The 21,463-nt window shown below is 42.6% G+C and overlaps 2 protein-coding genes across 3 annotated transcripts; both read left to right on the forward strand.

Annotated features, from left to right (window-relative positions):
* Positions 1–2,040: 2,040 nt before the first annotated feature.
* On the forward strand, positions 2,041–12,170 carry LOC311023678 (equilibrative nucleobase transporter 1-like; the record flags this gene model as incomplete). Its single annotated transcript, XM_084025670.1, has 13 exons — positions 2,041–2,246; positions 3,188–3,209; positions 3,360–3,438; positions 3,559–3,564; positions 4,360–4,436; positions 4,774–4,866; positions 4,950–5,089; positions 9,036–9,139; positions 9,261–9,413; positions 10,154–10,261; positions 11,094–11,280; positions 11,796–11,919; positions 12,036–12,170. 13 exons carry the CDS (start codon positions 2,041–2,043, stop codon positions 12,168–12,170), a joined length of 1,434 nt encoding a protein of 477 aa, XP_083881796.1.
* A 2,776-nt stretch (positions 12,171–14,946) lies between these two features.
* znf131 (zinc finger protein 131) lies at positions 14,947–20,916 on the forward strand. Of its 2 annotated transcripts, none has more exons than XM_084025575.1 (9): positions 14,947–15,051; positions 16,620–16,779; positions 16,872–16,973; positions 17,274–17,418; positions 17,608–17,716; positions 17,932–18,123; positions 18,247–18,622; positions 18,765–18,895; positions 19,716–20,916. In XM_084025575.1, exons 1-9 carry the CDS (start codon positions 14,992–14,994, stop codon positions 20,238–20,240), a joined length of 1,800 nt encoding a protein of 599 aa, XP_083881701.1. In that variant the 5' UTR covers positions 14,947–14,991; the 3' UTR covers positions 20,241–20,916. The 2 variants fall into 2 exon arrangements, with proteins under 2 accessions (XP_083881701.1, XP_083881702.1); XM_084025576.1 differs by lacking the exon at positions 14,947–15,051 and adding an exon at positions 15,169–15,283 and having other exon boundaries at positions 19,716–20,915.
* Positions 20,917–21,463: the final 547 nt, after the last annotated feature.

Consider the following 21,463-nt stretch of genomic DNA (forward strand, 5'->3'; position numbering starts at 1 on the left):
CAGGACATTTTGAGGCCAAATGTTTTCATCTCATGTCTTGCTTGTGCATCTTTTAGATTGTCCATTTAAGTGTTTTTATACTAAGAATAAGAATAATTATTATTATGTTATATTATATATTTTATTTGGATTGCACTCTACATTTCAGCCATTTCAAAGTGCTACGGAGCAGTAAAAAATGAATGCAATTAAAAAATGTATTAAAAGTATCAAGGTCAAAACCTATAAAAGACATTAGCAGAATAAGCAGAATTATTTTTAAAAAAGATACATTATATTGCCAAAAGTATTCAGTCACCCATCCAAATAATTGAAATCAGGTGTTCCAATGACTTCCATGGCCACAGGTGTATAAAAGCATGCACCTAGGCATGCAGACTGTTTCTACAAACATTTGCGAAAGAATGGGTCGCTTTCCTTGGCCGAGCAGCTGCATCCAAGCCATACATCAGCAAGTGCAATGCAAAGCTTCGGATGCAGTGGTGTAAAGCACGCCGCCACTGGACTCTAGAGCAGTGGAGACATGTTCTCTGGAGTGACAAATCACGCTTCTCCATCTGGCAATCTGATGGACAGGTCTGGGTTTGGCGGTTGCAAGGGGAAAGGTACTTGTTTGACTGCATTGTGCCACATGTAAAGTTTGGTGGAGGGGGGATTATGGTGTGGGGTTGTTTTTAAGGAGCTGGGCGTGGCCCCTTAGTTCCAGTGAAAGGAACTTTGAATGCTTCAGCATACCAAGAGATGTTGGACAATTCCATGCTCCCAACTTTGTGGGAACAGTTTGGGGATGGCCCCTTCCTGTTCCAACATGACAAGCAAGGTCCATAAAGACATGGATGAGAGAGTTTGGTGTGGATGAACTTGACTGGCCTGACCTCAACCCGACAGAACACCTTTGGGATGAATTAGAGTGGAGACTGAGAGCCAGGCCGTCCCGTCCAACATCAGTGTGTAACCTCACAAATGCACTTTTGGAAGAATGGTCAAAAATTCCCATAAACACACTCCTAAACCTTGTGGAAAGCCTTCCCAGAAGAGTTGAAGCTGTTATAGCTGCAAGGGGTGGACCAACGTCAAATGAAACCCTATGGATTAAGAATGGGATGTCACTTAAGTTCATATGCGAGTCAAGGTAGGTGAGCGAATACTTTTGGCAATATAGTGTAAGGTTTTAGGTTTTGTTTAAAAAACATCTGTAGACTGTGGGGCCCTCAGGTTGTTAGGGAGGGCGTTCCACAGCCTCGGAGCAACAGAGGAAAAGGCCCAATCACCAGAGCTTGGTTTTGGAGGCTTGGAGGGTGTGTTTGTGGTTGCAGAACGGAGGGTGCGTGAGGAGATCTGGGGGGTGAGGAGGTTCTGGAGGTAAAGGGGGACATGTCGGTGAATGCACTGGTGGGTGAAGAGGGAGACCTTGTACTCAATTCTGAGTGGGAGAGGGAGTCAGTGAAGGGATTTCAGGATGGGGGTGATGTGGTCATGTTTGTGCACCCTCATCAGGATCCTGACAGTGCTGTTCTGTATCCATGTATGTGGATGCTCTTGCCAGAGATCCCGATGAGGAGTGCATTACAATAGTCCAGCCTGAAGGAGACAAGGGCGTGGACAAGCCTCTCTGCATCAGAATCAGAATAAGAAAAGGTTTATTGCCAAATACATTTTCACATATGAGGAATTTGTCTTGGTCTTCAGTGCGCACGATATTTACAAAAATAAAAAACATATATATACACTATATACATATACAGTACATATGCACCATAATAAGATGATATGTACAATTGTGCAGAATGATGCAAGTAGTGCAAAAGTTGTTGTCATCATAGGCAGATGACTGTGTGTGAGGGCGTGGGTGTTGGTGGGTGAAGGGGGGGTAGTGTGCGTGTCAGCGTCAGTGGAGGTTCGGGGCCGTTGTTGATGAGGCCAGTTGCAGACGGGAAGAAACTGTTTTTGTGGCATGAGGTTTTGGTCTTGGCAGACTTCAACCTCTTGCCGGAAGGGAGCGTTTCTAAGAGTTTATGTCCGGGGTGGGAGGGGTCAAACATGATTTTCCCTGCATACCTCAGGGTTCTGGAGGTGTACAGGTCCTGGAGGGATGGCAGGTTGCAGCCAATCACCTTTCCAGCACAGCGGATGATACGCTGCAGTCTGCTCATGTCTCAGACGGTAGCAGCCGTGTACCAGGTGGTGATGGAGGAGATGAGCTGTGCTTTTTTGGTGATGCAGCTGATGTTCTGCTCCCACTTGAGGTCCTTGCTAAACCTGTATTGGTCCCCTTAAACCGGTCTTTGTCTCCATTCCGAAACACTTTCTTCTTTGCTAACCTTAACTGTCCGAGTTCTGCTGTAAACCAGGGTTTGTTGTTATTATAGATCACCCTGCTGCAAGATGGTACACAGCTGTCTTCACAGAAGCTGATATAAGATGTCACAGCATCTGTGTACTCATCAAGACTGTTGTTGGCAGCCCTGAAAATATCCCAGTCAGTGCAGTCCAAGGGTGAGTTTGGACAGAGTTGATGTTCCTGAGATGGTAGAATGATGTTTTACAGAGGTGTTTGACGTGGGTAAGTTGAGGGTCCATTCTAACACCCAGGTTGGTGACGGATGTGGAAAAGGAGATGTTTTGGCCAGAAAAGGTGATACTGGTGATGGTGGAAGTGCGGCGCTGATGGCGGTGTGCCGACTGGGACGGCTTCTGTTTTGGAGCTATTCAGCTGTAGGAAGTTGAGCTTCATCCACGCCTCTATCTCCTCCAGGCAAGTGGTCAGTGTGGATGGTTAGTGTGGCAGAAAAAGTGGGGGTTGTCCTGAGGCAGAGCTGTGTGTCATCAATCATCAATAATGGAATGGTATCCCATGCTTGCTAATGACATTGCCCAGGGCCCAGCACCGAGCCCTGAGGGACACCGCAGGTGATGTTGTGGGTGTGTGATGTTGCTTTGCCCAGGGGCAACATGCTCGGTTCTTTTGGTGAGATATGAGGTGAACCAGTTGTATGCATTTTCTGAGGGTCCAATGGTGTATAGTAGGCGGTGGAGGAGGATGTTGTGGTCAACTGTGTCAAACGCAGCTGTTGGGTCCAGGAGGATCGACTGTTGTTTTATGTGTCATGTTATTTTCATACAAAAATGCATTCGCTTTAAATGTGTCTGAATAAAATTTTTCATTTGTGTTTTCTTTGTTTTGTAGGTTGAGTGACACCTGTGTGCATGTTTGTGTGTGTCGTGTGTAAGGGACCATGACAAGTTTTCTGAAAAGCTTGACAGCAAAACACTGGATTACCTTTTTTTCGAGTCTATTGGAGTGCCTGTGTTTCGCTGGAGTCGTATTCGGATGGGCTTCACTCGCTTTTGTCCTGAAGGAGGATGCCTATTTTGGCTATCTGTGCGTCAATGCCACAGGAGTCAACACCACAGGAGTCAATGAAACACAGATCTTAGGTCAGTTTGATGTCCTCACCTTAACTCTTACTTTCTATGCAGGACTCTCTGATCTTAATTGTCACCTGTTGAAACGTTTATAATGCTGACTCTCTCTTTCTCTGTTTTATGTGTCTACAGATTGCAGTAAACAAGATGAACAGTTCTCTCTTGTTTTCACCATTTCCTCCTTTATGGTAAATTTCCTGACACTGCTCAATGGTTTCTTCTTTGACCGGTTTGGTACTACAGTGGCTCGATTCGTGGGAATGTGAGTCCAACAACACCTTAATTGCCAATTTCAATCGTTTTGACATTTGTAATACCCTGAATGGGGGGGGTACCTGACCTGCCTTTTCAGTGATTAACTTAACACCAAGGCGCCAAGACTTACTGACACCCATGACACCACAGTTGTCTCACATGTACAAAAGAAGAACACGGATTTCATCCTGATGAGCACATTACATAACAATGCAGAGGTCAGTGCTTGAGAGGACAGAAAACCAGCCCTCATCCTTCACTACAATGCCAATTGCCAATAAAGGAGGAGTGGACAACCTTGACAAAGCACATACAACTGCAAGAGGAGAACGGAAAAAGGAAGTTAAAGTCTCAAAACAGCAGCAGATGAAAATGCAGTTGAATGTGTATTCAATGTTATTGTAACAAATATCACTTTTGCCTTTTAATTGTTGTTGTTTTTTGTTGGCAAACATGCCATTCATCATGTTGTCATATCAATTAATTAGCGTGATAATACTGGAATTTCTTTTCCCCCACCAGAGGTCTTTTCACTGCAGGCTCCTTGTTGATGGCCTTCTCGACAGCAGGTGGAAAATCTTTTTTTATGCTCTCTCAGGAACCTCATAGTCTAAATAAATACTCACAAGGAGTAACAGAGACTCTAACAAGCTATGCTCATTTTTCTTTTCCATTTAGCACTGTCCAACTTCCTGTTCCCAGCTCTCCCCCTCCTAGCAGTGGGTGGCAACTTGTTTCGAATAACCAACTTCCAGGTACTGAAGCAGTCATTCAGATAAAAAGGGATTCATAAGATTGTTGTGAGTTTCAATAATCTGCTTTTTATTTTCTCATGTTTTCACTAAATTACTTATATCTGAAAACTGAATGATGAAAAGCTGTCGTTTGCATACAAGGAGTCCGAAACCCCCCAAAAAGTGAATTTAACATCATAAAAACATGTCCGTCCACATGCAAAACAATGCCCTTGATTTAAGAAACAGAAGAGTGGCTGTGAATAGCAAGCAATACAAAATGGAAATAAAGCCCCACAGACACATAGACAATTAAATGCACTATTTATTTTAATAAATTAAAATTTCTCCCCTGAAGGTAGCGAACCTGTTTGGGCCACGTCGTGCCACAGTAATCACTCTGCTTAACGGGGCCGTCGGGGCCTCGTCGGTGGTCTTCCTTGTGATCAAGGTGAGAAACATGCACACACCGCTCCCATGAATTAGGCTATTTATACCATCCCATGTTTTAATGATGCTCTTGATGTTCTGCAGGTGTTACATGAGAATGGCATCCCTCTCCTCTACCCCTTCCTCTTCATAGCCGCCTGCAGTGTTCTTCACATCGTCAGAACTCTCTTCCTGCTGCCCAAAACCCGCATTCCCTACCCACCGCCTGCTAACTTTACATACGGGTAAAAATCCCCATAAAAGCACAAACACATCCAAAAAGATTATAAAATAATAAATAAAAATGTTTGTTAAAATATTACAAAACAAATTAAAACTGCGAGCAGTGATGAACGGGCCCTCGCATGGCACGTAACTCGGTTAGTGCTACGACCGCCTGACGTGTCGGACCGCCTGGCCTGGCCACCGCCAAGGGGCGGGTCGTCCCCGGCCACCGCAACGGCTGGGGCCTGTCGTCCCCGGCCACCGCCACGGCTCGGGTCGTCCCCGCCCACCGCCACGGCTGCCGCCTGTCGTCCCCATCCACCGCCACGGCTCGGGTCGTCCCCTGCCACCGCCACGGCTCGGGTCATCCCTGGCCACCGCCACGGCGCCGGTCGTCCCTTGCCTGAATCGTCCCGTCCATCACTGTGTCAGATGATTGAAGTTGTCGTGCTCGACTGGGGTGCAAAGTTCCACAACACTGTGATCGTATAGGAGTGTAAAAACGTGACATTTCATGTCGCCAATAGGTGGCGCTGTGATTGTGAGTCAATATTGAAGCGCAGACATGTTCAGGGTGGGAGTCTCATCAAACATGAGACGTTTGAACTGGATCAGACAATGGACATTGAAGTTATAACAGTTTAGAGTATTGTGGCAAAGCATGAAATTCGTCTGCGTTCGTGGCGCTGTCCTGGCTAGCCATTTGACCTATGTAAGACCTTTTGATGATTTTTCATCGTCGAGGACTCTAGAACAGGCTTGCAAAGTTTGGTAGGAATCGGATCAATGCTGTAGGAGCAGGTCGTTGAAATACACTGCATGAAAAAGGCGAAAAATTCGGTTAAATTTGACATAAAATGCAAAATGGCTGTCTTTCTGTACATTTTTGGGGCATGGGTCCCGGGGATTTTTTGTACATCCTTACATGTTCTATGTACCTAGAAAGTTTCATGCAGGTACGTCAAAGTTAAAGGTGTTCAATCTCTTAGAAGGAGCGGTAAAAGTGTAAAAACATGATATTTCCAGGTACCATCAGGTGGCGCTCTGACCTCAGGTCAATATTGCAGTGCACACGTGTTCAGGGTGGGACTCTCATCAAACATGAGAAGTTTGAACCAGATCAGACAATGGACACTGAAGTTATAACAGTTTAGAGTTTTGTGAAGCATGACATTCGTCCGCACTCGTGGCGCCATCCTGGCCACGCCCTTTGACTTATGTAAGACCTTTTGATGATTTTTAATCATTGCGGCATCTAGAACAGTCTCACAAAGTTTGGTAGGAATCAGATCAACGGTCTAGGAGGAGTTCATTAAAATACTGCATACAAAAGGCGAAAAATCAGTTAAAAGTTCACATTAAATTCAAAATGGCTGACTTCCTGTACATTTTAGGGTATGGGTCCAAGAGGCTTTTTTGTACATCTCTACATGTTCTACGTACCTACAAAGTTTCATGCAGGTACGTCAAAGCTAAAGGTGATCTTTCTCTTCAGAGGAGCGGTAAAAGTGTAAAAACATGATATTTCCAGGTACCATCAGGTGGCGCTCTGAACTCATGTCAATATTGCAGTGCACACGTGTTCAGGGTGTGACTCTCATCAAACATGAGAAGTTTGAACCAGATTGGATGATGGACACTGAAGTTATAACAGTTTAGAGTATTGTGGCGAAGCATGAAATTCGTCCGTGTTCATGGCGCTGCCCTGGCCATGCCCTTTGACTTATGTAAGACCGTTCGAGGATTTTGCATCGTTGAGGCCTGTAGAACAGTCTCAGTGAGTTTGGCAGCGATCGGATGAACGCTGTAAGAGGAGTCCGTTAAAATACAATCCCTACAATAGGTAAAATGGGAAAAATGGCCTAAAATGGCTGATTAACTGTAGCGCCCCCGAGTCGTCAATCTTGATAAAACTTTCAGGATATGTTCCCGGGAGAGATGTCAACACATCCTGCAAGTTTCGAGTACATTAGACATTGTAAGCTGAAGTTACAATGACTTCATTTACACTGGCAAAACGCAACACCCTGGCCACGCCCTTTGACTTATGTCAGACCTTTTGATACATTTTCCTCATTGAAGACTTGAGTACATGGTGACCAAGTTTGAGGTGAATCTGATAATGCTGCTAGGAAGAGTGTGCTGAAGTATAAAACATAACACCTTCTATTGCCAGTAGGTAGCGGTCTAAATATGAGTCAATATTGCAGTGCAGATGTGTTCAGGGTGGTACTCTTGACAAATATGTGAAGTTTTGATCATATCAGACAATGTACATTGAAGTTATAACAGTTTAGATTTTTGTGGTCAAAGCATGAAATTCGTCCATGTTCAGGACGCCGTCCTGGCCACGCCCTTTGACTTATGTAAGACCTTTCGATGATTTTGCATCGTTGAGGCCTCGAGAACAGTCTCAGCGAGTTTGGAATGAATCGGATCAACGGTGTAGGAGGAGTTCGTTAAAATACCATGCCTACAATTGGCTAAAATGGCCAAAAATGGCCTAAAATGGCTGATTTACTGTGGCGCCCCCGAGTGGTCAATTTTAATCAAACTTTCAGGATATGTTCCAGGGACATATGTTAACATATTCTCCAAGTTTCATGATGATTTGGTTAAAGATTATGGAGTTAGGTGTATTGATTTCTAGAGCCCCACCCCTCTAATGTTCATTGGCTTATAACTTCTGAACGCAACAATATCAGCACTTAATCAGCTTGGTCTCATGATGATCCACAGCAATTTTGGTGAGAATCGGATTTACGGTTTAGGAAAAATGAGCAAAAACGTGTTTTTCACAAAATTCAAAATGGCGGAACATTTCGGTAGGCGGACTTTGGTGCCATAATGTAATTTTTTGTAGAGCACACGGATCTGCATGTCTGTGCAAAATTTCAAGTCAATTGGAGTTACGTGTGAGCTGGCCATCCTTCTTTGCGTTAGGTGGCGCTAGCGAGCCAATTTTTTGTGGCCAACTACGAAACCTTTAAAATCATTGAATTTTCGCCGTTTTCTATTAGCACAGTAAATTTGGTAAGCTAATTATTTTGCTAAGGCCCCCAAAAAGGGCAGTTGGAGGGGTGCAGTCAGGGTGCGAAAGAAATCCGACCGGCACCCGCTGCATTTCCAGCGATAATGTTTCATCATTCGTGGCCATAATAAACATTATTACTGCTTTGTACATGTTGTGGAAGTCCCGGACACACCGGGAAACTAAACGGCGTCCTGCCTGAGTTCAAAAGCGGTGGGAATGTTCCCATTCATTGTAAGTAATGCCATCGCGGAGCAGCGTGTTTCGAGAGACGCCGCCGCCGCCCGCAAGCTCTCGAAAATCTTTCAAACTGACCATTGTCGATCTAAAATAAAGACAGATTCAGTAACTGCATAGCTTATTTCTCGCCTAAAATGTTTTCAGACACACATTTCGGTGAACTATTTTCGTAAAATAAGAGGGAGGTGTGAGGCTGCGAGGGGAGAACGATACGAGCTCGGAGGAGCACAGAGGGGAGGGGTGTGTGTGTGTGTGGGGGGATGCTTTTTTCTCAAAACTTTCAATTCGTAGACTTGACAGCTTTAACATTGATTATTTCTGTAATTTATCTCCTTTTTTGTCAAAGTTTATTTGTCAGCCTTATACATTTAATTGTGAATATTGAAAGGGGAGGAACTCTTGTACAAGCCCATTGGGCTTTGTTCCCTTACACCATTTGATGATGTGTGCTAAATAACTAAACTAAACTAAACTAAACAAACAATTGATGCATGAAAGTGTAATGCAAAAACAACACATTTTACAATCTCACTCAGCAGTTCTTTTTATGTCAACATTATCCCGAATTTCTTGGAAATAGCCTTTGTATCTTGTTATTTGATCATAGCATGTTAAATTAAGTAATTCATTATCACAGAAATCCGACAATGCCCTCAGGCTGTTTCTGACCCACCGTGACCTTTGATCATTATCAGGATAACCTGTGGCAAATCACGGACTCTGAGTGTAGAGCAGATAACAGCAGATGATAGTGTTGAGACGGCGACAGAGGAAGTCGAGGTCGTCCCAGAGAAACAAGGTTTGTTCACTGTGGCATGATATACATAGTAAGATATAAAATAATCAAATAATCATATTTCCTATTTCTCTCCATCTTTGTTCTTCCTCTTCCTTCATCCATTTGTGAGAACTCCCCTCAGTTCCCTCAGAGATGACTTTCCGGGAGTGTTTGAAGTCCAGGTTCTTTTTGTTGCACGTAGTTTGGTTGTCAGTGCAGCAGCTCAGAAACTACCTCTTCATCGGCACTGTCAACCCCAGGCTGCATCGGCTGACGGGAGGAGATTATGACCTTGGTAAACACACACAAACTACATAATCTCTGACTGTCTCAGCAAAGATGTATGTTTATACAAACCTTCCGTTATCATATATCATCTCTGCCAGGAGGATCATGTCTATTGCGCGTGCGTGTGTGCATGTGTGAGTGACGGAATGAGTGAGTGTGTAACTGTGTCTGTCCACGGCTTATCTCACATTCTGCTGCAGTCAAATTGAATGCATTTACCTGTATGGACAGCTGGGTGAGTTTAACTTTGTTCTTGGCAAGAAACATGAAGAGTCCTACACAAAGAGTTTGCGCCGATTGCATTCATATAATAATGCTTGTTTTTCTGAATTTGAAGGACGTATGTTTTACAGGCCATTGGTATCTTGATGGGTGGTTAACATGTGTTCATTCAATTGCAATACAGCCGTGATCATTGCAGACGCACCACACAGAGACCAACGCTACACAGTCCAAGATGCACAATGAACAGAAAGTTGCACCACAATGTTAACTTAGAGGGAAAGGAATTAGCGATGATGTAGATACATACCGTTCATACCGTTCATATCGTTCATATCGTTCATGCAGTCTGATGACATAGGTGGAGGAGGAGCCTATAGCGCTTTTGCAATTACGCACAGCGAGTGCCAAAAACAAATGTTTAGCCTTAGCTGCTATGTAATATCAATATCCACCGCTAACCTGCTACATGTTGTCGAGTCTTTTGTCTCTAACCATCTTGTCCTTGCTTGTGTGTCCCTGCAGTGAGCGAGTACACCAATGCCTTTGCTATAACACAGCTTTGTGGCGTGTTCTTTGCTCCCATGAATGGCCTCATCATGGACAGAAACAAGTCCAAACCTCGCGCTGAAGGTAACATACTAATGTTGATAAGAACTAATGAACCCAACAGGTCAGTCATGGCAGACCTAAGCTCAGTCCGTCCCGGGTCTGCTCAGGGCCGAGCATTTCAGTGGCTCTTGTGTAGCGTTATAGCTTGTAGCTCATTAAAACAAAAATAATGATGATAATTAACAACCCAATTAGGAATTATAAACCCACAACTTAGTGTAACAAGGTGAAAGTGAGTGATTTTACTCAGCTTGAGATATAAGACACTATGGGCCCTAGTTTCGTGGCGCGGCGCAGGGTGGCGCGGCGCAGGGTGGCGCGGCGCAGGGTGGCGCAGCCGGCGCAATGCAAGTTTCGACCCGCGCAGCCTTGCGCACCGTCAGTTTGGCAGTTTGGTGGATCGCAAGTGCCGTTTGTTCGGTTTTCTCTGGGATCTTTGGACTTACTTTATGGTCAATACATTGTTTATTAATTGACCCATAATAAGCCATCAAGTTTATAGGTGGAGTAAAATTAACCACACTCAAAGGTAATTTTCATAGCACAAATGTAATTCTGCATTGTTTAATGTAATTAAAGGAAAGTATAAATGTGAAGTCAATATTTTGTTTTCTACATAAGCATTATGGAACCCAACAAGAGAAAGGCGATTTTAGCCTTGAATGACAAAAAAAGAAATGTGTGTTTAATGTGATTAGATATTACACAATATTTTCACATTACCCAGGGACTCATTAAGTCCTCATCTAGCCATGGCTATTTATTTCCTGGATTTGTTCTTTCATCATCAGTTTTGTCATCAATATTTCTCTTTTCTGAGTTTTCGTTTGTGTGTGTGTGTGTATTTTTGCAGGAGAGAGTGAACATGAATCAGACCTGCGGGCTTCTGTGCTTTCTCTCTTCCTGACGCCGTTGCAGTGTCTGTTGTTCTCAATTTGTGCCTCCCTCCCATACCTAAAGCTTCAGTACTTCACCTCCATCCTGCAGGTGCTCAACCGTGCCTTTATCTCTGGTGGCAACGCCGCCTTCATCAGTATAGCGTGAGTCCTGACATTTTTTACCTCTGTGTTTTAAAGATTTGGCCTTAATCTTCAACACACTTAATCATAGTTCATCAAATGCACGTTTAATGTCCAAAAATTAATACTGCAGAGAGCAGGGATTTAATTCTGACATATCTAGGACACCGAGGTGAACTGGAGTTGGCAGGTCGGTCAAGTATGCAGTTTGTTCCTTTGACGCTTTTCACATAATTAACCAGGCAATTAACTGTAAGAACACTCTCCAGAGAACAAGTTGTTTTCAACATCTTCTTCCTCTTCTTCTTCATCGTCATCACCATCGCATTATAGCATTATGCAAATGAGAGAGTGTCATTAAAAGTGCGTAATGGGGTTAACCTTTTGCCTCATTGGTGGAGTTCAAGATCTCCTCTGACGCCATGCTTACTAGAGAAATGTTGACATATCTCTGTAATATATCCATAAACTTTGTTCTCTTTGTCAAGTCATCACCTTCTGGGTGTGTGTGTGTGTGTGTGTGTGTGTGCTTGTAGTTTCCCGTCGAGCCACTTTGGGAAGCTGTATGGTCTGGCCCAGGCTCTGTCTGCAGTCTTTTCTCTGCTGCAGTATGCCTGCTTTGCCATCGTGAACGGACCTCTCGATGGAGAGCCCTTATACGTGAGTGCACAGCATCCCACCTTCTTTCTCAGGTCTTTCTGCTGTTATCAGAAGCTTTATTCATGAACTCTCCACTTACGGTTTTCTCTTCTCTCTCTCCCTTCATCTATCTGCAGATGAACATTGCTCTGACGGTGCTCAGCCTGTTCGCCTTCTGCCATCCCCTCTCCGTCTTCCTGCACTGTCGAAAACTCATCTCCCAGCGCGGCATCAGTGCCCCCCCTTTACCTGAACCTGACCAGACTGCTTGACTACTGACTAATACTAAATTATACAGTCTTTTAAGCAGATAATTTGTCCCTCTCTCAGGGTTGAGACCAATGAAACACCTAAAAATATAAAAACAGAGAAAGCATATAAGATATATTCGGTGTGGTGAGTAAAGATGATTAAGCACTTAATGTGAAACACCACTGCATTCAAATATAAATTAGATGTTTTCTCATAATAATGTCTCTGTCTCATAAATTTGAGAGAATGAAGCCTATTGTTGTAACTTCAGAGCTCAAGAAATTGTATCAGCCTATCATTACAGGTGTAGAAATCTAAGGTTATCTAAGAATATATGATAACTTGTAGAAAATAAACAAAAATCAAATGAGCTAAATTTGAAGTCAAAAAGACAACAACAAAATGTAGAGCAGAAGAACAGAAACAAGAATTGTTACAAAAGTGCAATCACCAAGTTGTGCTTGTACTAGAAAATAGAGTGGAGTTAAAAGAAATAATTAAATCTACATATTAATTTCTAATGTATTTCTTATGTAATTAGAATGTGTTCTGTAACTTTAAATTGAACACAGGAAAGTGGACATTGAATGTGGAATTGAATGAAAATGTCAACTTGTTTTTTTTGTCTGCGACTTCAAATTTAGTATGTCACACGTACGTATAAATATTTCATACAAGTGAAAATGTAAACTAATGAGGTCTGATTTTTGTTGTACGTGCTCTCACGTCAAGTCAACCAGCTCAATCATTCTGCGGCACATTTACCTTCATAAAACTATCCATACAATTAATGACTAACTGAAACTAGAGTACGGTGTGTTCGCTAACTGAAAACAAGCGTACTGTATATGTTAGCTAACTAAAAACGAATGTACAGTATGCTAGCTAAATTAAAATGAGTGTACAGTATGCTAAATAACTGTAAACAAGTGTGCAATGCTAGCTAACTAAAAACAAGATTACGGTATATGCTAGCTAAAAACAAGTGTACGGTATGCTTGCTAACTGAAAACAAGATTACGGTATAAACTAGCTAACAGAAAATGAGTGTACGGTTAATGCTAGCTAATTGAAGACTTTGCATGCTTGCAACACGCGGTTAACATGCCGTGATGTTATTGTCAAATAAATCTGTCAACACAATGTAAATTCAATACAAAATAACATGAAGTAATGAGTACTGCTTAACCCAGAGGAGCAGGATTGACTTTGAGGTCTGCTGTAATGTGTAGTGTTTCTAGCCGAGGAGGAATCAATTTCAGCGGTGGTGGGTCAGTAGGGTGAAAAGAATCTTCCTGAACTCTTCTTCTTCCTTCTATCTTGAATAAAATCAATTATATTTAACTCCATTTTTTTCTGTGTTAACTGTGTGCTAAATGAAGTGGGGGAACTAGATGCAATGGAATTTGATTTGTTATATTGGGGGGCATGGTGCATGTGTCACTCTCCTTAATTTTTACCACATCGTTCATGTGCATGCAAGTGGTATGCATGGGCTAGCGTGTGGGAAAAAAAACAACTGATGAAGACGGTGATGAACGAGGATTATGAGAGGGTGGTGACAAACATGCAGGAGGTGAGATTTTGTAGGCCTACAGAGGATGACCATTAAATAATCCCCATAATAGAAGTTTACATTGAAGATCTACAAGGATACACAGAGTGGTGTGTACACTTGAACCAATCATGTTCAAGTGTGTACACTTGAATCAATCATCACGTATGGCACCCTGGACGAACACTTCCTGAATTGCCAATCTTAAATACCAAAAGTAAAGGGCAAAGAACAGAAAAAAAATTAGCATAGGCTATATACAAATAAAATATGGAATCAAATTATTACATATCCATCCATCCATCCATTCTCTACCGCTTATCCTGTATTTAGGGTCACGGGGGGGCTGGAGCCGATCCCAGCTGTCATTGGGCGAAGGCAGGGTACACCCTGGACAGGACGCCAGTCTATCACAGGGCTATTATTACATATTCTAATTAAATTATAAAATGTTGCAAGAACACACATTAAGCTAAATTGCAAAAAATCCCATATCACACAATTATACTCATTTTTTTCACAATTTCACACAAACCAGAAAAAATTGCAGCAACATATCTGTGAAATTAGCGGGGGTGGCGGGGGCTGCTTGTCTGCCTATGTCGCCCATGCCTGAATCCACCACTGCAGACTTACAGCGTCCTCTGCTGGCAACATCTAGCTTAATATGAAATCCTACTCAACTTTACAAAGCGGCCTGGTAAATAAAAATAATTAGTTTGTAGTTTGACACCTTAGCATTTACTGAGTTCACAAATTAAGTAACACATTTCCGGTCTGTGCCACAATTGCATCATTTGTAGTCTACTTTGCCCCTCCCTGTGTTTTATGGCTGTATATTTAATTTGATCATCTGTGTCCTTTATACAGTCTCTTTATACATTGATTTTGCTATGCAGATTATAATTTGTTTGGATTAATACAGTTCTGTTTTATCTTATATCTACAGACTTCAATCTCATAAAAAGATCCTTTGACATTATGGAAATGCTTGTTGCTTATTACATATAGTTGTTTTTGATAGGGGGATGCGTTGTCTTAAATAAACAGATAGTAATTTGATGTAAATTAAATCTCAATAGATATTTGCCCGTTTTGGCAATTATAAGTTTTCCTATTCATTGTATGTTAGCTGATAAGAAGAAGAAGATGTAAACATGCGTCGCTCACCGCTGTAACTAAGCAACGCTCCTTGGCGTCCTCGACTTCGCAGTGGTTTCTGGGAATCTGAGGCCCGATGGTTGAACGACCGCCCTTTTGGAGCAACGAGAGTAGAACAGCGCTACATGCGTCGAGAGAAATATTATCGGAAAGCAACTTTGTGGAAGAGCGTAATCAAACTTGAGGTATGTATACTAATGGTCTGTAACGTGTATGTTGACCCTAGACGGTTACAATTAGGAAACCTGCCTGGGAAAAGTGTATTTTAATGCGCGGTTTGATGACGTAACGTTGATTGTCAACGCGAAATGGCGAACGTGCTAGGAGGCCCGTTACCTTCTTCACTCTGGGTTTTTGACATGTTTATTTCCGTCACGGTCCCGTATCGATACGATTACATTAGTATATCTAGACCTGGTAAGTTCGTCTTTGCTTACATGTATGTCGACTATTTTAAATGACCTATTTTGTTTTTATGTTGGGGGCAGGAAAGTATGTTGTGCTAGTTAAGCTAACATCGAGCTTTCAACGTTAGCCAAATGAGAAGTCATTGGCCGAATTATATGCCGGTCTTCTCGTCTGCCAAACAAGTATCCGCTGTGAACATTATGCAGGGTGTAATATTTCCATTTTTACACCTTTTTTATTTTGGAGTTTTGTACAAGCGTATCGTTGAGCGAGGTTGAGTAACGCTAGTGTTATGGTTCTCATGAGCCCTCACCTTGACTTCCTCGTTCTGTGCAATGTTATTGTCCTGTAAAACTCTTCGAACCTCAGACAATTTAGTTATAAAATAGTTTCCCGTCGTTGCTAATATGCAGGCATTCAAGCTGTGCTCTGAAACTGCAAATTCAGTGTGTGCAGTGACCTAAATATTAAATGCCTTCACATAACATGCAGTGATGTCTGGCTCTCTTCACACAATTCTCTTTAACATAATTATCATGCTGAAAGCAACGATGGTTTGCAGAACATTTAACACAAGTGCAGACACTGACTGCATAGTTCGGCAGTTAACAGTATTTACAAACTTTTAAAGGGACAGCAGTTGTCTTACTATGTCTTGCAAAATGTGAGGTTCAGTTGAAGCGTAGTGCGGTGGTTCATGTCAGGTTGCAGTCACTGGGGACCTGGACTTGGCCCGTGCTGCCATGACACGGCTGCACCAAACTATTTTAACTAGGGAGAATATCACTCTAGGTATGGAAATCTATAGCTTAGCAAATTAATATCAATATATAAACAGAATGCCCAATATATTTAGTTAATTGTATTGTCTGTTGTGTTTATCACCATTACATGGCTGCAGTTGTGTACTCAGAAAAAGAAGGTTAGGTATCTTTTTGTCTGTTTGATAAAGTTGTGTTTAGTATTCTGTACAACAAGGCACCTGAGAAAATTGTAACCGGGAATCCAGGTCAATCAAAGTGACATTGTGAAGCATGCACATTTGTGTGTGTGGTTGTTTTAGCTGATAGCCATGCTACTTTAGTCAAAGAATATTATGTCTGCTCAGCAACAGCTAGTGTATGGCTATGTGTGTGCGTGAGTGTGTATGTCTCTGTGTATCTCTGTGTGTATATTTGTGGGGGTGGGAGGCTTGGGTTTCATGGTGTTCTTCGTTTTTGTTTTGTTCGCTTTTATTTTCTGTGAGGCACTTTGTGCTACTTTAAAGTATGAAAAGTGCCATATAAATAAAGTTTGATTTGATATGATTAAGAAGTATATGTCGATGTTTACCCGATCTGTGCAGAGAAGGATAAGGTCAATAATGGCGGCTGAGGTGGAGGTGGAGCTGGAGCTGGAGCTGGAGCGAGGCGCTGAGTACCCGGCACATTACAAAGTCATGATGGAGAAACTTAATGAACAACGTCAGCTGGACCAATTCACAGACATTACCTTGATTGTGGATGGTAAGTGGGCATATATCATAGGCCATCTTCATAATGTCTTAGACAAATTCCTAAACAATACTTCTTATGTCCATGTCTATTCTCTATTGCAGGACACCAGTTCAGAGCTCATAAAGCAGTGTTAGCAGCATGCAGTCAGTTTTTCCACAAGTTCTTCCAAGATTTTACCCAGGAGCCGCTGGTGGAGATAGAAGGTATTCTGTGTTTTACTAAATTTGGATAAATAAAGTAGTTTGACAGCCCTTCAGTCAAAGGAAATACAGACTTTAACCCTCTTATTTGCATGTGAAAATAGTGTGAATGGTTATTTCCAAAGCTGTCTGTCCATTAGAGAGGTAACTCCTGGATTAATATGATTTAATTTGATTTCATTAGTAAATATTGTCGTGTTCCAAACATGAGCTGAGAATATACAGATATTCTTTCCTGTGTTTGTTACTATGTTACGCCAAACAGCTTTTACTCACTGCTCGTGCTCTGTCATATGCCGACAGGAGTGAGTAACACAGCCTTTCGACAGCTGATGGAGTTCACCTACACAGCAACACTAATTGTGGCTGGAGAAGAGGAGGCCTGTGATGTCTGGAAGGCTGCTGAATACCTCCAAATGCAGGAAGCCATCAAAGCCCTTGACATTAAGTGAGTCTTGATGCAGTCGACCTGTCACCTCCCACTGCTGATGAAGCTAAAATGGTCTCTGACAGAATTTGATTTGTCATTTACAGTGGGGACGTGTTTTATGAGCTACAAATATAATTTGTCTCAGCAGTCAGCACCCCTTGTTATAAATATTGCTCCATCTCAACAACATCTTATGTTCTCTTGTAGGACACATGAGAATCCCTCGCTGACTGCAAAGAGCAAAGGGAAAAAGAGGAAAATTGCTGAGACGTCCAATGTGATTACAGAAACCCTACCTTCAGTGGAAGCGGAACAGGTGAGCACATTCATGGTGGTCACACTCATAGAGCTATAGTTCCTTGCAAAATGGTGGACAATATTGATTGAGATTGTCTGAATTTTTTGAGAATTTTCTACCCCTAAGATTCAACCTTGGTGTTACAGCTATCTGCTATATGAAGTGCACACAAATGACCCTGACGCTGTCCACACATTCAATTGTCAAGACTGAATGTTTTCCATATTCTCCAGGTGGAGATTGAGGTGATAGGGGAAGGGGCCATCGAGGTGGAGGACACTGGACTGGAGGAAGTGGTGGATGCGGCAAAGAATACTCAGGCGGAGTCCGATGACTCTGCTTTGGCTCTTCTTGCTGATATAACCAGCAAGTATCAGCAAGGGGAACCTACACTACAGGTCATTAAAAAGGGAGGAATAGAAGAGGTATGTTGACTTGTATTTGTAGATGTTCTTTTGGTTTATTAATTAGTAATCTATATACATATGCATGAAGAGTTCCACGTGTGAAAGGATTAACCCTGCCTTGCCTATATTTGTGCTTGGCAGGACATGGTGTATCAGGAGGAAACAGTGACTGCCTCCAAGGTGCTGGAGAATGTTGAGGTCGTAGAGGTCCAGATTTCCCAAGTGGACAACCTGTTCCGCTGCAACAAGTGTGATCGTAGCTTCAAGTTGTACTACCACCTAAAACAGCACTTGAAAACGCACCTGGGCTCGCTGGAAAAACCCCACGTGTGCAACCACTGCGGGAAAGCCTACACGCGGGAGGGCGCCTTGAAGCAGCACGTCAACACGTTTCATTTTGATGCAGAAGAACTGTCTCGAAACCAGAAACCCCAGAAGAAAGTGCATGTTTGTGAATATTGTAGAAAGCACTTTGACCACTTCGGCCACTTTAAGGAGCACTTGCGGAAGCACACTGGTGAGAAGAAAAATAAAGCTGTTTGTGATCCGTTTTATTTGCCAATTATCCAATTTTAGTACCGTCATAATTATGTATCATTGACTTGTTGTGACATATCTTTCATTAAAACACATGCTTGTCTTTATATGTCTATCTGTAGGTGAAAAACCCTACGAGTGTCCAGATTGCCATGAGCGATTTGCAAGGAACAGCACGCTGAAATGCCATATGGCAGCCTGTCAGAATGGGGCCGGAGCCAAGAAAGGACGCAAGAAACTCTATGAATGCCAGGTACAGCTTCTCCAGAATGAAGGCCATCAAGTGCTCCCCTGCAGATTTTATTATATTTTTTCTCATTATGTAAAAGTATTTATTCACTTAATGCAGAAAGACATGGATGCTGAAATCTCCAAGAATTCAATTTGTATCATATTTTGGAGCAATGTGCCTTTTCGTTGTGGGTGTAATGCTCCTTTTTTCCTGCACCGTTGTTATTGTAAAGGGTACTGAGACGGAAAGGGGTGACAGAATGTGAGACGGCAATGGAGGTAGTCACAGGGGTGGTAGGGATTGAATTTGTCCAAATGTAGCAGTGGACATTATGTTGATTGTATGTGTGGATTACCTCATTCTGGCAGGTCCATCTCAGATGCCAAGACCTTCGGATGCAATGTGCAGACTTAGATGTTGAATTATTAACCAATACTATATTGTATATAAAAAATATAGTTTTCATTACATTTGCTTTCTGTTAATGTTTCAACTAAAGTCAAAGGAATGAAGTAGAGCTGCGAGGGTTCTGTTATTTAAACGATGGAAAATTAATGGGCAACTGCTTAAATAATTGATTACTTTTTCCTGCAAAAATGTCAAATAATTAATTGGTTAATTCCACAATCTCAAAGAATATGTTGTTTTTCTTTGATCATACATTAATAAATAGAATAAATTAACGAACGTTTTGGACTCCTGGTCTGACACAACAGAAAATTGATGACCTCCCCTTGGGCTCCAGGATAGCGTGATGGGCATTTGTCACTGTTTTCTGAGGTTTTATAGACCCCACCTTTCCTATGTGACCCACTATTTTCTCCTCCACCTCCTCCATCAGGTCTGCAGCAGTGTATTCAACAGCTGGGACCAGTTCAAAGACCATCTTGTGAGCCACACAGGTGACAAGCCCAACCACTGCACCATGTGTGACATGTGGTTCACTCACCCAAAAGACCTCAAGGCCCACCTCAAACACATCCATTCCTTTGAAGACAAGTCGGCTGAAGAAATGGTCATCACCGACTCCGCTGACACCGCCGCCCTCGCCATCGCAACGCAGAGCATAGACGGAGCCGAAACGGTTCTGCTGGACGATGGAATCCAGGTGGAACACGTCACGGTGGAGCCTGTGGACGTGATGGAGATGGAGGAGACCGCCACAGTTCTGGTGGAGGACGGAGGGGTGGCGGAGATGTGCGAGGAGGACGTGGAACGATTAAAGCGGGCCGGGGTGCAGATCCAGGTGGTACACGTGACCACAACTGAAGTTGACGGGCAGCAGGTGGTGAACTCTCAGGTAGAAGTAGAGCTGGAGGGTGATATGGTGAGTGTCGATGGGGCAGAACAAGCTGCAGTTGTATGAGAATGTGAAAAGGACTGTGTCATAAAGGAGCCCGGGGACTGCTGACTTATTTTCCAAAAAGAACACTGTACGTGGAATACGGCATGTCACCTCAATGAGTCCTGCTCTCTGTCATCACATTGAATGACTCCGCTTCCAACAGCTCTCACTCTGAGTTACGGACAGAGTTACAGAGTTGGATGACTTCCTGCTTATGATCCTATATTTATTTTAAAGCCGTTTGCCATCATATCCCGAATTCTCAATGACTCTTCTTTGCACCATCAATCAAGGTTCATGTGTTTTTTTTATTTGTGTCTTTATTTTACCTCAGCTTTATATTATGGTCTTTAAGTTTGGGTCACTTGCCAAGACAATTTGACAATGAATGAAATGTTGTTGCCGCATAGATATGGTGCTGATTTTCCTCAGTGCTAATGCTACAGTTTTGTTTAAGCTTATTTTCATATTGACTTTTGGTGTTTTTTGTAGGAAAAACTCTGTTATGGAATAAAATTGGTTTCCAGAATGAGCTGCACGTCTTGCATCAATCTACCGAGATCTTGATTATGTTAAAGTGCTCCATATCACTGGATGTATAAATGGGCAACTGTTTTGTGTAGCCCTTGCTTTCACCCTTTTCACTTCACATTGTGAATGGCAGTATGAATGTTTACAGCTTGTTTCCACTGCCCCCAAGTGGATAAAAAATAAATTACATTTCTATTGAGCAAGATGGTGTAATCCAGACTAAGGTTCATAAACCATACATTTTGGAAAGATTTTTGGGGGGTTTGCTTTTTCATAGGAATATAATTGAGATGCTGGTCGGAAAATAAAGTTATAAAAAGGAATTGGGGAAAAGATGTTCTTAAAAAGAAAAACCTCAGAACTTGTAAAGTTAAAGATGTTTTGGTCACTCATCCAAGAGGTTTCGCCTGCTCTACGGATTGATGAGAAATCCCAGAGATTAGAAAGCAGTCCAAGTAACATTATAGGACTACCACCTGGCTAGACAGTGTAACTGCAATATGTACAGCACATGTGCTTATTATACTCGTATAACCTCCAGTTTAAAGTTGTCATTTCTGATATTTACGTTCTGGCGGTGCTGAGGAAAGATCCGGAAAAGTGAGACATGGACACCTCCCGACCTTGCCGCGGCCCCCTGACCCCACCTCGACCCTCTGCTGTGCTAATAGCCCGCCAGGTGACACGCACCGGTTGGGTTTCGCCGCCTCCCG

The sequence above is a fragment of the Eutrigla gurnardus genome (assembly GCF_963514095.1).
Source record: "Eutrigla gurnardus genome assembly, chromosome: 13".
Classification (NCBI taxonomy): Eukaryota; Metazoa; Chordata; class Actinopteri; order Perciformes; family Triglidae; genus Eutrigla; species Eutrigla gurnardus.